At 45.3% G+C, this 15,606-nt stretch overlaps 1 protein-coding gene across 2 annotated transcripts in view; it reads left to right on the forward strand.

Annotated features, from left to right (window-relative positions):
• The window catches only part of LOC309415197 (transcription factor RFX3-like), a gene marked incomplete at its 5' end in the record, with an annotated part of 125,445 nt that overhangs the window by 51,361 nt on the left and 58,478 nt on the right, over positions 1-15,606 (forward strand). For both annotated transcript variants that reach the window (XM_082012646.1, XM_082012647.1), the window contains one exon: positions 10,438-10,512. In XM_082012646.1, the coding sequence (XP_081868772.1) occupies positions 10,438-10,512 (75 nt within the window). The remainder of the gene's footprint in view (positions 1-10,437; positions 10,513-15,606) is intronic.

Below are 15,606 nucleotides of genomic sequence, written 5' to 3' on the forward strand. Positions count from 1 at the left end.
ACCAAAAGCCCACCGGTACCCTTTTGGGTCCTTGAAATACCCTCTGCTGAGGTAGTCTATGCCCAGGATGCACGGAGCCTCTGGGCCAGTCACAATGGGGTGCTTCTGCCACTCATTCCCAGTTAGGCTCACTTCGGCCTCCAGCACAGTCAGCTGTTGGGATCCCCCTGTCACTCCAGAAATACAGATGGGTTCTGCCCCTATATGGCTTGACGGCATCAGGGTACATTGTGCACCGGTGTCCACTAAAGCCTTATATTCCTGTGGGTCTGATGTGCCAGGCCATCTAATCCACACAGTCCAATAAACTCGGTTGTCCCTCTCCTCCGCCTGGCTGGAGGCAGGGCCCCTCTAATCCTGCTCATAGTACTCGTTACCCACTTCTTGTAAATAGGAATCAGAAGTCCCTTCAAGAGGATCAGAGGTGAGACCAGCTCTTCTATTCTTTCTGGGAAGCTGCCCACTGGAAAGTGGAGCGACGATTTTCCTCGAGGAACCTGAACCCCCTTTTGTAATTGTTTTTCCTTGCAGCTCGCGTACTCGTGCCTCTAGGGTCGAGGTAGGTTTTCCATCCCACCTCCTCATGTCCTCTCCGTAGTCACGCAATTGAAACCACAGGGTGGCTCGTGGTGTGTATCCTCTATATCTTCTCTCTTGAACACAAGAGCGCTTACTCCTAATGGCTGAGACACTGGTCCGTATGGGTGGAGGGTAGGGCATATCCTCTTTGAATTGCCGGAACTCTCGGGACAGTTTCTCTATAGCAGAGACGCAGGCCCGTAGGGAGGAAGAGAGACTTTCTTCGTATTGCCGGAGTTGGCCAGCCAATTCATCCACCGTTGGTCTCTCTCCGTCCTTCCAGGCCATTACTGCTAATGAGTTGGCATATGATGATGGTGCACTCCGTACAAACTTCCGCCACATAGGTTGCGTGCAATTGACTTCATCTGGATCTTTGGATGATTGTCCATTGTCCAAGTCACCATAAATCACTTCCAGCACCGCTAGCTCCCTCAGGTACTGGATACCTTTCTCCATGGTGGTCCACTTGCCTGGGTGACATAGAACATCTTCCTTGAAGGGATACCTTTCCTTCACACCCGACAGGAGTCGTCTCCAGAGGCTGAGGACTTGTGCACCTTTTCCAATTGCTTTGTCAATGCCCCCTTCCCTAGAAAGGGATCCCAGCTGCTTGGCTTCCCTACCCTCTAATTCCGGGCTACTGGCCCCATTATCCCAGCATCGGAGCAGCCAGGTGACAATGTGCTCACCTGGACGACGGCTGAAATCCTTTCGCATATCTCGCAATTCACTCAGGGATAGAGATCGGGTAGTTACCGTCTCTTTTATAAGTTCTTCCTCTTCCTCCTCTTCAAGCGATGACTCGCTCTCTTCCCTCTTCCGTGCTTGTGATGGCCCTGCTTCAGAGCACTCTGCCTCCTCACTCTCTTCCTCTGGCTCCTTCTTAGCAGGATCTTCCTCCTCCCTTACTAAACGAGCTGACTTCCGCTTCCAAGATTTCTTCTTTTGTACAGGGGCAACTGATACCGGGATGGGCTGGTTCTCTGGTTCAGCTGCAACAGTCTGAGTAGCTACAGTGCCCGCCGTGGGGGTTGGAGTAGTGGCAGTGCCCGCCGTGGGGGTTGGAGTAGTGACAGTGCCTGCTACAGACGTTGGAGTAGTCACAGTGCCTGCCACATTGCCATCAGACCCAGAGAGCCTCTCTCCCCTTTGCACAGTGTTAAATAGAGCTCGGTAGGCATGGGCCAGGCCCCAGCACATTGCAATGATTTGTGTCTCCTTGGAGCTGCCAGGCTGACAGCATACTTCTTCCAGATATTCTGCTAGTTTATCAGGATTCTGCACTTGTTCGGGAGTGAAGCTCCAAAACACCGGAGGTGCCCACCGCCCCAGGCATTTTCCCATGCTGTTCCACACGCCCTGCCATTCATAACTATCCAGCCTTGGGGCAGATCTCCGGGTGATATTCTTAAATTGCTTGCTAACCTTAGACAAAACTGAAACCATGTTCCCCAGAAGTAGCAATAGAGGTATTTTAACCAGCCAAGGGTGTTCAAAATACTGAAAAATTATTGTGATGAAGGAGGAAATGCCATGATAGAGGGTATCAAAGGTACCATTCTGCATTTCCTCCATAAAAAACCTTTCAGAGGCAGAAGTATAATTGCTAATCGTCTCCACAAGACTGTAGCCAAAATACAGTAACGGCTTCAGTACAGAGCTCAGATGATACCACATTAAGCTCAAGGTCAGTGCTCTAAAAACAAAATTCACAGGCGAGACATTACTAATCATTGCAGAGTACAGCAGCCCGCAGAAACCAACACCGATCCTTAACATGTACAGCAAAGACGAGAGCATGATGCAAATCAAACTGATATTGTGACCTGCAACCGTTATTATCTCAAGCCTCGGGCCCCACGTTGGGCGCCAAAAAGGACTGTCGTGGTTTAGCCCCAGCCGGCAGCTAAGCACCACGCAGCCGCTCGCTCACTCTCCCTCCCACAGCGGGACGGGGGAGAGAATTAGGAAAAACCTCGTGGGTTGAGATAAACACGGTTTAATAGGACAGAAAGAAAGAAGGGAACAATAATGATAATACCAACAAAGGAATGTATAAGAACAAGTGATGCCCAATACAGAAATTGCTCACCACCCCGTGATCGACAGCCCGTCCCCGAGCAGCGATTTCCGCCCCCCCGGCCAACTCCAGTTTATGTACTGGGCATGACGTCGTATGGTAGGGAATATCTCTTTGGCCAGTCTGGGTCAGCTGTCCCGGCTGTGTCCCCTCCCAGCTCCCCGTGCACCCCCAGCCTGCTCGCTGGCAGGCCAGCACAAGAAGCTGGACTGTCCTTGACGGCTCAGCAACAACCCAAAACATCAGCACATTATCAACAGTTCCTCATCCCAAATCCAAAACACAGTCTCACACTAGCTTCTGTGAGGAAAACCAGCTCTATCCTGGCTGAAACCAGGACATATACATAGCGTATAGTTACATAAATGAGGCATTAGCATACATTAAAGTGCATTTTTTATTAAAAAATTATTAAGCAGGAAACTACAAAATTACTTTCATTATTATTATTTTATAGAATCATACAATGGTTTGGGTCGGAACGGACCTTGTATGATCATCTAGTCCAACCCTCCTGCCATGGGCAGGGACATCTTCAACTAGATCAGGTTGCTCAGAGCCCTATCCAACCTGACCTGGGATGTTTCCAGGGGTGGGGCATCCACAACTTTGGGCAACCTGTGCCAGTGTCCCACCACCCTCATTGTAAAGAATTTCTTCCTTATGTCCAATAGAAACCTACCCTCTTTCAGTTTTCAGCCATTGCCCCTTGTCCTGTCACTACAGGCCTTGGTAAAAAGTCACTCTCCATCTTTCTTAGAAGCCCCCTTTAAGTACTGGCAGGCTGCAATAAGGTCTCCCCGGAGCCTTCTCTTCTCCAGGCTGAACAACCCAAACTCTCTCAGCCTGTTCTCATAGCAGAGGTTCTCCATCCCTCTGATCATTTTGGTGGCCCTCCTCTGGACCCTCTCCAACAGGTCCATGTCTTTCCTGTGCTGAGGGCTCCAGATCTGGATGCAGGACTCCAGGTGGGGTCTCACCAGAGTGGAGTAGAGGGGCAGAATCACCTCCCTCGACCTGCTGGCCACGCTTCTTTTGATGCAGCCCAGGATATGGTTGGCTTACTGGGCTGCGAGCGTGCATTGCTGGCTCATGTCCAGCTTTTCATCCACCAATACCCCCAAGTCCTTCTCAGCAGGGCTGCTTTCAGTCCATTCATCCCCATTCTGTATTGATATATACAGGTTCACACGGGCCCACTCCTCAAGCCTCTCAAGTTCCCTCTGGATGACATCCCTTCCCTCTAGCAAATCAGCTGCATCATTCAGCTTGGTGTTGTCTGCATACTTGCTGAGGGTGCACTCGATCCCACTGTCTGTGTCGTTGATGAAGATAATAAACAGTACCGGTCCCAATACGGACCCCTCAGGGACACCACTCATCACTGGTTTCCACTTGGACACTGAGCCATTGGCTGTTACTCTTTGGACGTGGCCATCCAGCCAGTTCCTTATCCTTCTAACAGTCCACCCATCAAACCCATATCTCTCCAATTTAGAGGCCAGAATGTTGTTGGGGACTGTATCAAAGGCCTTACAGAAGTCTAGGTAGATGACGTGTAGCTCCTCCCTTGTCCACCAGTGCAGTCACTCCATTGTAGAAGGCCACTAGATTAGTTGGGCATGATTTGCCCTTGGTGAAGCCATGCTGGCTGTCTCTAATCACCTCCTAGTCTTCCACATGTTTTGACATATCTTCCAGGAGGATCTCTTCCATGATCTTCCAAGGCACGGAGGTGAGGCTGACTGGCCAGTAGTTCCCAGGGTCCTCCTTGCTACCCTTTTAAAAAATGGGTGCAATGTTTCCCTTTTTCCAGTCACCAGGGACTTCATCTGACTGCCAGGACTTTTCAAATATCATGGAGAGTGGCTTGGCAACTACATCAGCCAGTTCCCTCAGGACTCTGGGATGCATCTCGTCAGGTCCCATGGACTTGTGTATGCTCAGGTTCCTCAGGTGGTCCTGAACCTGATCTTCTCCTACGATGGGAGGGACTTGTTCCCCCAGTCCCTGCCTTGAGGTTCAGGGGCCTGTGAGATGTGGGAAGAGACATATTTACTGGGGCAGAGGGGTAGGTGCATTTTCTTTAATCTTCCTTTTCTGGCTAACGTGCCTTCTTATTATTCTTCTCATCTCTTGCCAAATTCAGTATCAGCTGTACCTTAGCGTTCCTGATCCTATCTGTACACCTCTGGGAAGCATCCCTATAGTCTTCCCAGGATACATGACCCTGCTTCCACTGCCTGTGCATTTTCTTCTTGCACTTTATTTTGACTAGGAGGTCCTTACTGGGCCATGCTGGTCTCTGACCTTCCTTGCCTGATTTCTTACATGTGGGAATCAAGAGCTCTTGCACTCTAAGGAAATGGCCTCAAGTTGCGTCAGGGGAGGTTTAGATTGGATATTAGGAAAAATTTCTTCACCGAGAGGGTGGTCAGGCATTGGAACAGGCTGCCCAGGGAGGTGGTGGAGTCGCCATCTCTGGAAGTGTTCAAAAAACGTGTGGATGTGGCGCTTCAAGACATGGTTTAGGGAACATGGTGGCGCTGGATTAATGGTTGGACTTGATGATCTTGAAGGTCCTTTCCAACCTAGTGATTCTGTGATTCTGTGATTCTGTGAAAATGTCCTTGAAGAGCTGCCAGCTCTATTCAGCTCCTTTATCGCTGAGGGCAGTTACCCAGGTCACATCCACTAATTCCTTAAACAACTGAACATTTGCTCTCCTAAGATTCAACCTCCTGACTCTACTTTTCACCTGGTCCATATCCCTCAAGACTGTGAATTTCACCAGGGCATGATCACTGCAGCCCAGGCTGCCACTAGTCTTGAGATCTCTAATTAGATCCTGACATCTCTAATTAATTTTAGGCTCTTGATATATAGGGTTCAACTCATACAAGCAAGAGTTAATTGAAACCTAAACAGTTCAGCTTAAACTGTGACGTCAAACACATACTCAGTTTTAAATTTACTAGAAGGTATAAATAAACCAGGCAAAATAGAGCAACACAGCAGTTCAATTTTTCTTTGCTTTGTACCTGATACAGCTACAGCTCATTTCACTTTTAATCCTCATCCTACCTTTACCATCATAATATTTTTCATACTTGTATAGAGAATTTAAGAGATCACAAAAAAATGTAGTCAGGCCTGCTTCCTAATGTAATATTCAGCAAAAATATTCAAACCTTTTGAACTGATTTTGGATAATTTTCACACAGAGACAAACCAGGCATGGGCTTATTATAACCTCTGACACTTTTGCCATATCAAGATTTAGTTCTGTTTCACTGTTTACAACAAAGAACTTAATTTTGTTTTATTCAACCAAACTAATAAAATAATTAAATATTTGTAACTAGCAAATTAGTCATAACATTGATAAGATTTTAGCTCTTCCTGAAAATTCTACTTATAGATTGTAGGAGGAGTGATTTGCCCTAATTGGTTAGCAATTTGAAATTATATTAGATTGTGGTGGGTTGACCCTGGCTGGATGCCAGGTACCCACCAAAGCCGCTCTATCACTCCCCTCCTCAGCTGGACAGGGGAGAAAAAAAATAACGAAAAGCTTGTGGGTCAAGATAAGGACAGGGAGAGATCAATCAGCAATTACTGTCAGAGGAAAAACAGATTCGACCTCGATTAATTTATTGCCAATCAAATCAGAGTGGATATAATGAGAACTAAAACCAAATCTTAAAACACCTTCCCCCCACCCCTCCCTTCTTCCCGGGCTCAACTTCATTCCCGATTTCCTCTACCTCCTCCCCCCAAGTGGCACAGGGAGACAGGGAATGGGGATCGCGGTCAGTTCATCACACATTGTTTCTGCCACCCCTTCCTCCTCAGGGAGAGGAACACTTACATTCTTCCCCTGCTCCAGCATTGTGTCCCTCCCATGGGAGACAGTCCTCCATGAACTTCTGCAACATGAGTCCTTCCCACAGGCTGTAGTTCTTCACAAACTGCTCCAGCCTGGGTCCCTTCCATGGGGTGCAGTCCTTCAGGAACAGACTGCTCCAGCCTGGGTCCCCCACGGGGTCACAAGTCCTGCCAGCAAACGTGCTCCAGTGTGGGCTCCTCTCTCCACAGGTCCTGCCAGGAGCCTGCTCCAGCACGGGCCTCCCACGGGGTCACAGCCTCCTTCGGGCATCCACCTGCTCCGGCGTGGGGTCCTCCACGGGATGCAGGTGGATATCTGCTCTACTGTGGACCTCCATGGGCTGCAGGGGGACAGCCTGCCTCACCATGGTCTTCACCACAGGCTGCAGGGGAATCTCTGCTCCCGTGCCTGGAGCACCTCCTCCCCCTCCTTCTTCACTGACCTTGGTGTCTGCAGAGTTGTTTCTTTCACATATTCTCACTCCTCTCTCCAGCTGCTGTTGCTGTGCCCAGGTTTTTTTCCCCCTTCTTAAATATGTTATCACGGAGGTGCTACCACCGCCACTGACTGGCTTGGCCTTGGCCAGCAGTGGGTCCTTCTTGGAGCCAGCTGGCATTGGCTCTGTTTGGCACAGGGGAAGCTTCCAGCAGCTTCTCACAGAAGCCACCCGTGCAGCCCCCCCAGCTATGAAAACCTTGCCATGCAAACCCAATACAAGTTGTATCCTACCTGAAGGATGAGTCTGGGTGGGTTACTGACAATTGCTGTCAGAGGACTTACGAATTAATTAATTAATACTTCTGGTAATAAGTACAGAGTGCTGAGTATTCTCCTGATGTAAAAGAAAGCATGGTACCTTCCTAAAATAAAACATCTAATAATGGAGTGGGAGAAAAAGAATAACAGCTACAAATAAGGAGGCCCAAGAGTATAGAATCATAGAATAGTTTGACTTGGAAAGGACCTTTAAAGGTCATTTAGTCCAACCCCCCTGCAGTGAACAGGGACATCTTCAACTAGAGCAGGTTGCTCAGAGCCCCGTCCAACCTGACCTTGAATGTTTCAAGGGATGGGGCATATCCACCACCTCTCTGGGCAACCTGTGCCAGTGTTTTACCACCCTCATTGTGAAAAATTTCTTCCTTATATCTAGTCTAAATCTACCCTCATTTAGTTTAAAACCATTACCCCTTGTCCTATGGCAACAGGCCCTGCTAAAACGTCTGTCCCCATCTTTCTTATAAGCCCCCTTTAAGTACTGGCAGGCTGCAATAAGGTCTCCCTGGAGCCTTCTCTTCTCCAGGCTGAACAACTCCAACTCTCTCAGCCTGTCCTCATAGCAGAGGTGTTCCAGCCCTCTGATCATTTTTGTGGCCTCCTCTGGACCCTCTCCAACAGGTCCATGTCTTTCCTGTGCTGAGGGCTCCAGATCTGGATGCAGCACTGCAGGTGGGATCTCACCAGAGTGGAGTAGAGGGGCAGAATCGCCTCCCTTGACCTGCTGGCCACGCTTCTTTGGATGCAGCCCAGGATATGGTTGGCCTTCTGAGCTGCGATCGCGCATTTCTGGCTCATGTCCAGCTTTTCATCCACCAATACCCCCAAGTCCTTCTCAGCAGGGCTGCTCTCAATCCCTTCATCCTCCCGCCTGTATTGATACCGGGGGCTGCCCCAACAATATATTCACATATATTCCCCAGTGCCTTGTTACCTCAGCTGTTTGTAGTGCTATGCTGTTGCCAAAGCGGGGAAGTATTTCTTTATATACACACACACACACATATAACGTCTTAATTTACAATTTTAAAGGATTGTTTCTTTGAACAGGCCACAAAAGCTTCTCAGTGGAGCGGCTAGTGTAGTAGCTGGAATGAGCAGCAGGTGGCAGGACTTCAGTCCTGTAGTACTGCTGTAGGCAAGTTATGGTCAAACAGTGGAGTAAGATTCAGAATTATGAATCAAATTATGTGTCATGTTATAATATCATGTTAAGATGGGAGAGCCTACAGTTGCAGTATATAGTAATTTGATCTTAGTATGATGAAATCTTAACCTTTTAATTTTTAGCATACTGTATCCTTTTAAATTTGACCTTTTCTGTCTGATTGAATAGTTTGACCTGATAGTATTTTCCACTGAAGCAAGAAAAAAATCTGGATTTAAACATTATTTTTGTAATATTGAAGTATATTTTCTTGCATACTAATCATATACTTGTATGCTTTTATAAAAAGGCTTATATTTCTAATATTAGACAGTTGTAAGAAAGACTTCCTTTTTCATTGAGAATTACTACAGTAAAAATACTATTTGATTAGCTTAGAAAAAGGGGAAAGCAAATTGTATTTATGCACTAATTGAAATATAATCTGAAATATTTTCCAGTTTTGTGCTGTATATAGTGTAATTTACCAGCATAAGCTCTTTGTATAATACTGTAATAATTAAAGAAGGATAGGGGAGACTTATTTTAAATCTGTCTACAGGGTGAATAATTGGTTTGAAATGTACAGATTGTTTTCCATTGCTTTTGTGTTTTATCCATTATTAAATGGAAGTGGCTAATTATGTGCCTTCTTTTACTGTACATCCCATTGTCTCTATCACTTTCAATGTTTTTGCTATTCTAGCTCTGCAGCTAACTACAGTTAGACTGTAATTTTTAATGCTGTCATTATAGAATTAATCAAAAGATGTATTAACATGGGGGGAAGAATGGCAACAGGTACGGTTGTCTTTACACATATGTATTAGGAGTAATACTACTGTATAATTAGTGGTATATAATACTTTTTCTTTTAAAAGTATTATTCTGAACCCACCTGATTTTTTTTCCTTTTTTAAGAATGGATCTCACTGTCTGTGTAAACCTCCAATTTTCATTTACTTTGAGAACTCCGGATATTCAAAGAATGTTCTGACAGGCTGTAGGGGTGATATCCTGTCCAATGGAACTAACGGCAGAAAACTTACTGAATGATTGAGATTTTACTCCATGGTTGCAGAGAGCAGAAATTTTGTTTCTAATTCACATTCAGAGTGTGTACAGGTCTTTCTCAAATACTTGGAGGAAGAAACGTTGAGGCCTTTCTTAGGATTTTGTTCTGTGATTCATTTTCTTTTATTGAAAATATTGATTGTTCAGTATTTTTTACTGTTTGCAATGTAGCTTACTGGTAAATCCACTTCTCTTATTTCATGAGCAGGGAGGAAGGTAAACTGGACTTTGAAAGTGGGATCCTGCAGTAAATATGCAAGCAAAATGCCTCCCTGACTTCACTGGGGAGGTTTGCCTTCATGGGGACTTCAGGATGAGGCCTTTAAGTAGAAAATATCCCTTAGCTGTGACTGAAGTAGATATTTCAAAATATCGAGTTTTGATAGCCTAGACAGGCTGAGAGAGTTGGGGTTGTTCAGCCTGGAGAAGAGAAGGCTCTGGGGAGACCTTATTGCTGCCTGCCAGTACTTAAAGGGGGCTTATAAGAAAGATGGGGACAGACGTTTTAGCAGGGCCTGTTGCCATAGGACAAGGGGTGATGGTTTTAAACTAAAAGAGGGCAGATCTAGACTAGATATAAGGAAGAAATTTTTCACAATGAGGGTGGTAAAACACTGGCACAGGTTGCCCAGAGAGGTGGTGGATGCCCCATCCCTTGAAACATTCAAGGTCAGGTTGGACGGGGCTCTGAGCAACCTGCTCTAGTTGAAGATGTCCCTGTTCACTGCAGGGGGGTTGGATGAGATGACCTTAAAAGGTCCCTCCCAACCCAAACTGTTCTATGGTTCTATGATTTCTCTTGAAATTAAGGCAATCTATCAAAAATTTTCCAATCAGCCTTTTTTACTGTCTTGTCTTGAGTCATTTTTTAATGACATCTATTATCAGATTGAAATGGCGATTGAGACACTGCAAAAGTCTGATGGTCTTTCTACTCACAGAAGCTCCCTTCTCAACAGCCATGTAAGTTGTCTCTTCTTTCATGAAAGCTAATCTCTTGCTTGTTCTGCATGCTTAGCCTGCCTCTAAATGTTTGTTTTAATTTATTGCTACATTTTGCTTTTAATCTTTCCATTTTAGTTGCTTGTAATTTACATCTTCTGTCACTATATTTTGTCAGGTTAAGTGCCATGACATATTGTAGAATGCATTTCTTTTCTAGGTTCTGTATTGTGTTAACACAACTTAACATATTTGCCTGTTCTGCAGGTCCTAATGTAAATGTAAAATAATAATCAAATAGTTGTTAAGCAGTGTGGGTTTGACATTTTAAAATAATTTTCTACAATTTGTGTACCCGATATAATAATTTAGGAGCAGGTGAATGGGGAAAGAAGCAGCACACACTTTCAGTAAAAAAGATTCTTTAGAATTCTTTTTCAATATTTCTATTATTCTGAATAAGTTTATTAAAAGATAAGAATTCTGACGATCCATTTGATGAGATAAAAAAATTAAAACTATCTGTTAGTCTCTAATATGTTTTATCCTTCTGCTCTTGCTTTGCTCTGTTTTTGCAAATCCTATAGTTAGGAATTTTCCATAAGAGAAAGCTGAAGATGTTTATATAAAAGGATGCAAATATACTGGTAAAGCCATTAAATATACCTTTTAGGTACAGGAAAAAGGCTCAAAGTTTAATCTTCAGTTTGTTTTTAAACAGTACTAGTCTTTCTTGAAATGTTATATAAACATGTTATAACATGTTTTTTTTCTTCAGCTGGTATAAACACTTTTGTATTTTTTCATGCTGCTAAATTTCTATACATACTGCATCCTTTTTGCTTCTCAGCCTTCCTAACCAACATAAACTTACATATTTTTTCAGATTCTTGTATTCCTTTACAACAGAAATCTAAGTATTGACTGTGATATGAATGTATGTGTATATTGGATAGAGGCTATACACTTATTTTGATTTGTTGACACCCCCGACAAGACTGTGGTAATATGGAGGTGAAAACCAAAACTGTTTTGTCAAAGTTTATCATCACGGTAGAAAAAGACAGCAGGAGCCAGTATAATTTCTTGGAAGAGAATTTACTTTTCTCAGAAAATGCTAAAATTGGGTGAGGGAAAATGAATCCTGTAAAATGTGAAGAGGGAATTTTAGATCATTTTGGATGTTTTTAAACTAATTCTTTTGATGTTAAGACAACCTAGAGATATGCCCAAATTATTTTATTATCATAATGAAATGGAGCTTTTGCTGGGACTCAGGAAAAAAAGGAGAGTTTATCATCTTTGGAAGAAGGGGCAGGCAACTCAGGAGGAGTACAAGGATCTCGTTAGGTCATGCAGAGAGAAAATTAGAAAGGCAAAAGCCCAGCTAGAACTCAATCTGGCCACGGTCGTAAGGGATAACAAAAAATGTTTTTACAACTATATTAACAACAAAAAGAGAACCAAGGAGAATCTCCATCCTTTATTGGATGCAGGGGGGTTCATTGTCACCAAGGATGATGAAAAAGGTGAGGTACTTAATGCCGCCTTTGCCTCACTCTTTAATAGTCAGACCAGTTATCCTTAGGGTATTCAGCCCTCTGAGCTGGAAGACAGGGAGCTGGAAGAAGCAGCACAGAGCAGGTGACCTGCCTAGTGGATGAGGGAAAGGCTGTGGATGTTGTCTACCTGGACTTCAGTAAAGCCTTTGATAGCATCTCCCACAGCATTCTCCTGGAGAAACTGGTGGCTCGTGGCTTAGACAGGTTTACTCTTCGCTGGGTGAGGAACTGGCTGGATGGGTGAGCCCAGGGAGTTGTGGTGAATGGCATTAAATCCAGTTGGCGGCCGGTCACAAGCGGTGTTCCCCAGGGCTTGGGTCTGGGGCCGGTCTTGTTCAATATCTTTATTGATGATCTGGATGAGGGGATCGAGTGCTCCCTCAGTAAGTTTGCAGATGACACCAAGTTGGGTGGGAGTGTTGATCTGCTGGAGGGTAGGAGGGCTCTGCAGAGGGATCTGGACAGGCTGGATCGATGGGCAGAGGCCAACTGTATGAGGTTTAATAAGGCCAAGTGCCGGGTCCTACACTTGGGTCACAACAACCCCATGCAACACTGCAGGCTTGGGGAGGAGTGGCTGGAAAGCTGCCCGGCGGAAAAGGACCTGGGGGTGCTGGTTGACAGCCGGCTGAACATGAGCCAGCAGGGTGCCCAGGTGGCCAGGAAGGCCAACAACATCCTGGCCTGTATCAGAAATAGTGTGGCCAGCAGGAGCAGGGAAGTGATTGTGCCCCTGTACTCGGCACTGGTGAGGACGCACCTGGAACACTGCGTTCAGTTTTGGGCCCCTCAATGCAAGAAGGACATTGAGTTGCTGGAGCATGTCCAGAGAAGGGCAACAAAGCTGGTGAGGGGTCTGGAGAAGAAGACTTATGAGGAGCGGCTGAGGGAACTGGGGTTGTTTAGTCTGGAGAAGAGGAGTCTGAGGGGAGACCTTATCGCTCTCTACAACTACCTGAAAGGGGGTTGTGGCGACGTAGGTGTTGGTCTCTTCTCCCAAGTAACTAGTGATAGGACAAGAGGAAATGGCCTCAAGTTGCGCCAGGGGAGGTTTAGACTGGATATTAGGAAGAATTTCTTTACTGAGAGAGTGATTAAGCATTGTAACAGTCTGCCCAGGGAGGTGGTGGAGTCACCATCACTGGAAGTGTTTAAAGAATATGTAGACGTGGTTTGATGGGCATGGTGGTGTTGGGTTGACAGTTGGACTTGATCTTAAAGGTCTTTTCCAACCTTAATGATTCTATGATTCTGTGAGCCTTCTTTTTTTTGCAAAATGCCAAAAATATGTCTTAAAAATTCGATATACAAAGAATTGATGTCTTCCTTGAATCTGACAAAGAATTCCAGAATCTTCAAACTGAAAACAATAAGAGTTAAAGGACAAGCTTTTCTACATCAGAAAACTGTATTCCCCTATTTCTTGTGTCATGCACTAGTTAAAAGATCATAGAACAGATCCTCCTGGAAGATATGTCAAAATTTAAGGAAGCATCATGGTTTAGCGCCAGCCAGCAATTAAGCACTATGCAGCCGCTCGCTCACTCCCCGCCTCCCCCAGTGGGACAGGGGAGAGAATCGGGAAAAACTCATGGGCTGAGATAAAAACAGTTTAATAGGACAACAAGAGAGGAGGAAACAACAATTATAACAATAATAATAATAATAATAATACTGACAAAGGAATGTACAAGAACAAGTGATGCCCAATACAGCAATTGCTCACCACCCGGTGATCGATAGCCTGTCCCCGAGCAGCAATTCATGCCCCCCAGCTAACTCCAGTTTATGTACTGGGCATGACGTTGTATGGTAGGGAATATCTCTTTGGCCAGTCTGGGTCACCTGTCCTGGCCTTTCCCCTCCCAGCTTCTTGTGCACCTCCTCACTGGCAGAGAATGAGAATCTGAAAAGTCCTTGACTTAGTATAAGCACTACAACTACTTAGCCACAACTAAAACTTCAGTGTGTTATCAACATCATTCTCATACCAGCTCCAAAGCACAGCATGATACCAGCTCTCGGGAAGAAAACACAACTCCATCTCAGCCGATACCAGGATAGTATCCACCCCTTATTCCATACCATTTACGTCATGCCCGGGTCCTACATTTTTCAATAGATTCCAATTATTCATCATCACTGTTCTTGTCTTTTAATATATACACACAGATACCATTCTCTTAGTCCATGGGCCATCGCTTTAAAATGTCTGTGGAGTTCATTTGGTCCATGACTCTGGGCTTCATCCATCATAGCAGTCTTTCAGGGCAGGCGAGATGGTGCATGGTGTTGGATTGTTATCTGGCACGGTCCGTGTCCATGATCTGCAGGTCGAAGATGTCTGTCTCGAGGAAGTTGCTGGGCGCAAGCTGCTGAAGCCAGTTCTGGTTCCATCACCGCTGCACATTGCTCGGTTTCATTAAAGCTCATTCCTCATCAGTCTGGGTGATTCTTACTGTAATACCATTGATATGGTAGATAACAACCATAGTAGTGATGACATACTGTATTGTGTAGCAATTAGCATAATACAATTCAAATCATTGACTATTTTCAGCCAAAACCAAATCTCCTTGAGATACACCTCAAACTTCCCCAGCCTCCCACATCACTCACCCAGGTCCCTGGGCAAAGGCAATCCCACGAATGGGTCTGCATTTGCCTGAGGCAGGAGTAACCCAAACTGTCTTCCCCAGTGTATTTTTTATGCGCACCACAGGGACTTTATCCCCTTCTATAGCATGTAGAACTTTTGACTGGGCAGGGCCAGCTCGACTGACAGATCCCCTAGTATTGACTAACCAGGTGGCTTTTGATAAATATTTATCCCAATGTTTGAATGTCCCATCGCCCATTGCTCTCAGGATAGTCTTTAACAGTCCGTTGTATCATATGATTTTTTCAGAAGCTGGTGCATGATAAGGGATGTGATATACCCACTCAATGCCGTGCTCTTTGGCCCAGGTGTCTATGAGGTTGTTTCGGAAATGAGTCCCATTGTCTGACTCAATTCTTTCGGGGGTGCCATGTCGCCATAAGACTTGCTTTTCAAGGCCCAGGATAGTGTTCCGGGCGGTGGCATGGGGCACAGGATATGTTTCCAGCCATCCGGTGGTTGCTTCCACCATGGTAAGCACATGGCGCTTGCCTTGGTGAGTTTGTGGGAGTGTGATATAGTCAATCTGCCAGGCCTCCCCATATTTATATTTCAGCCATCATCCTTCATACCAGAGGGGCTTTAACCACTTGGCTTGTTTGATTGCAGCGCATGTTTCACATTCATGGATAACCTGTGCAATAGCATCCATGGTCAAGTCCACACCTCAATCATGAGCCCATCTGTATGTTGCTTCTCTTCCCTGATGTCATGGGCCCATTGAGCTATAAATAATTCACCCTTATGTTGCCAGTCCAGATCCACCTGAGCCACTTCAATCTTAGCAGCCTGATCGACCTGATAGTTGTTTTGATGTTCTTCAGTGGCCCGACTCTTGGGTACGTGAGCATCTATGTGACGTACTTTTATGACCAGATTCTCTAATTGGGCAGC

Source organism: Phaethon aethereus (assembly GCF_964289735.1).
Source record: "Phaethon aethereus genome assembly, chromosome: W".
In the NCBI taxonomy this organism is placed as follows: Eukaryota; Metazoa; Chordata; class Aves; order Phaethontiformes; family Phaethontidae; genus Phaethon; species Phaethon aethereus.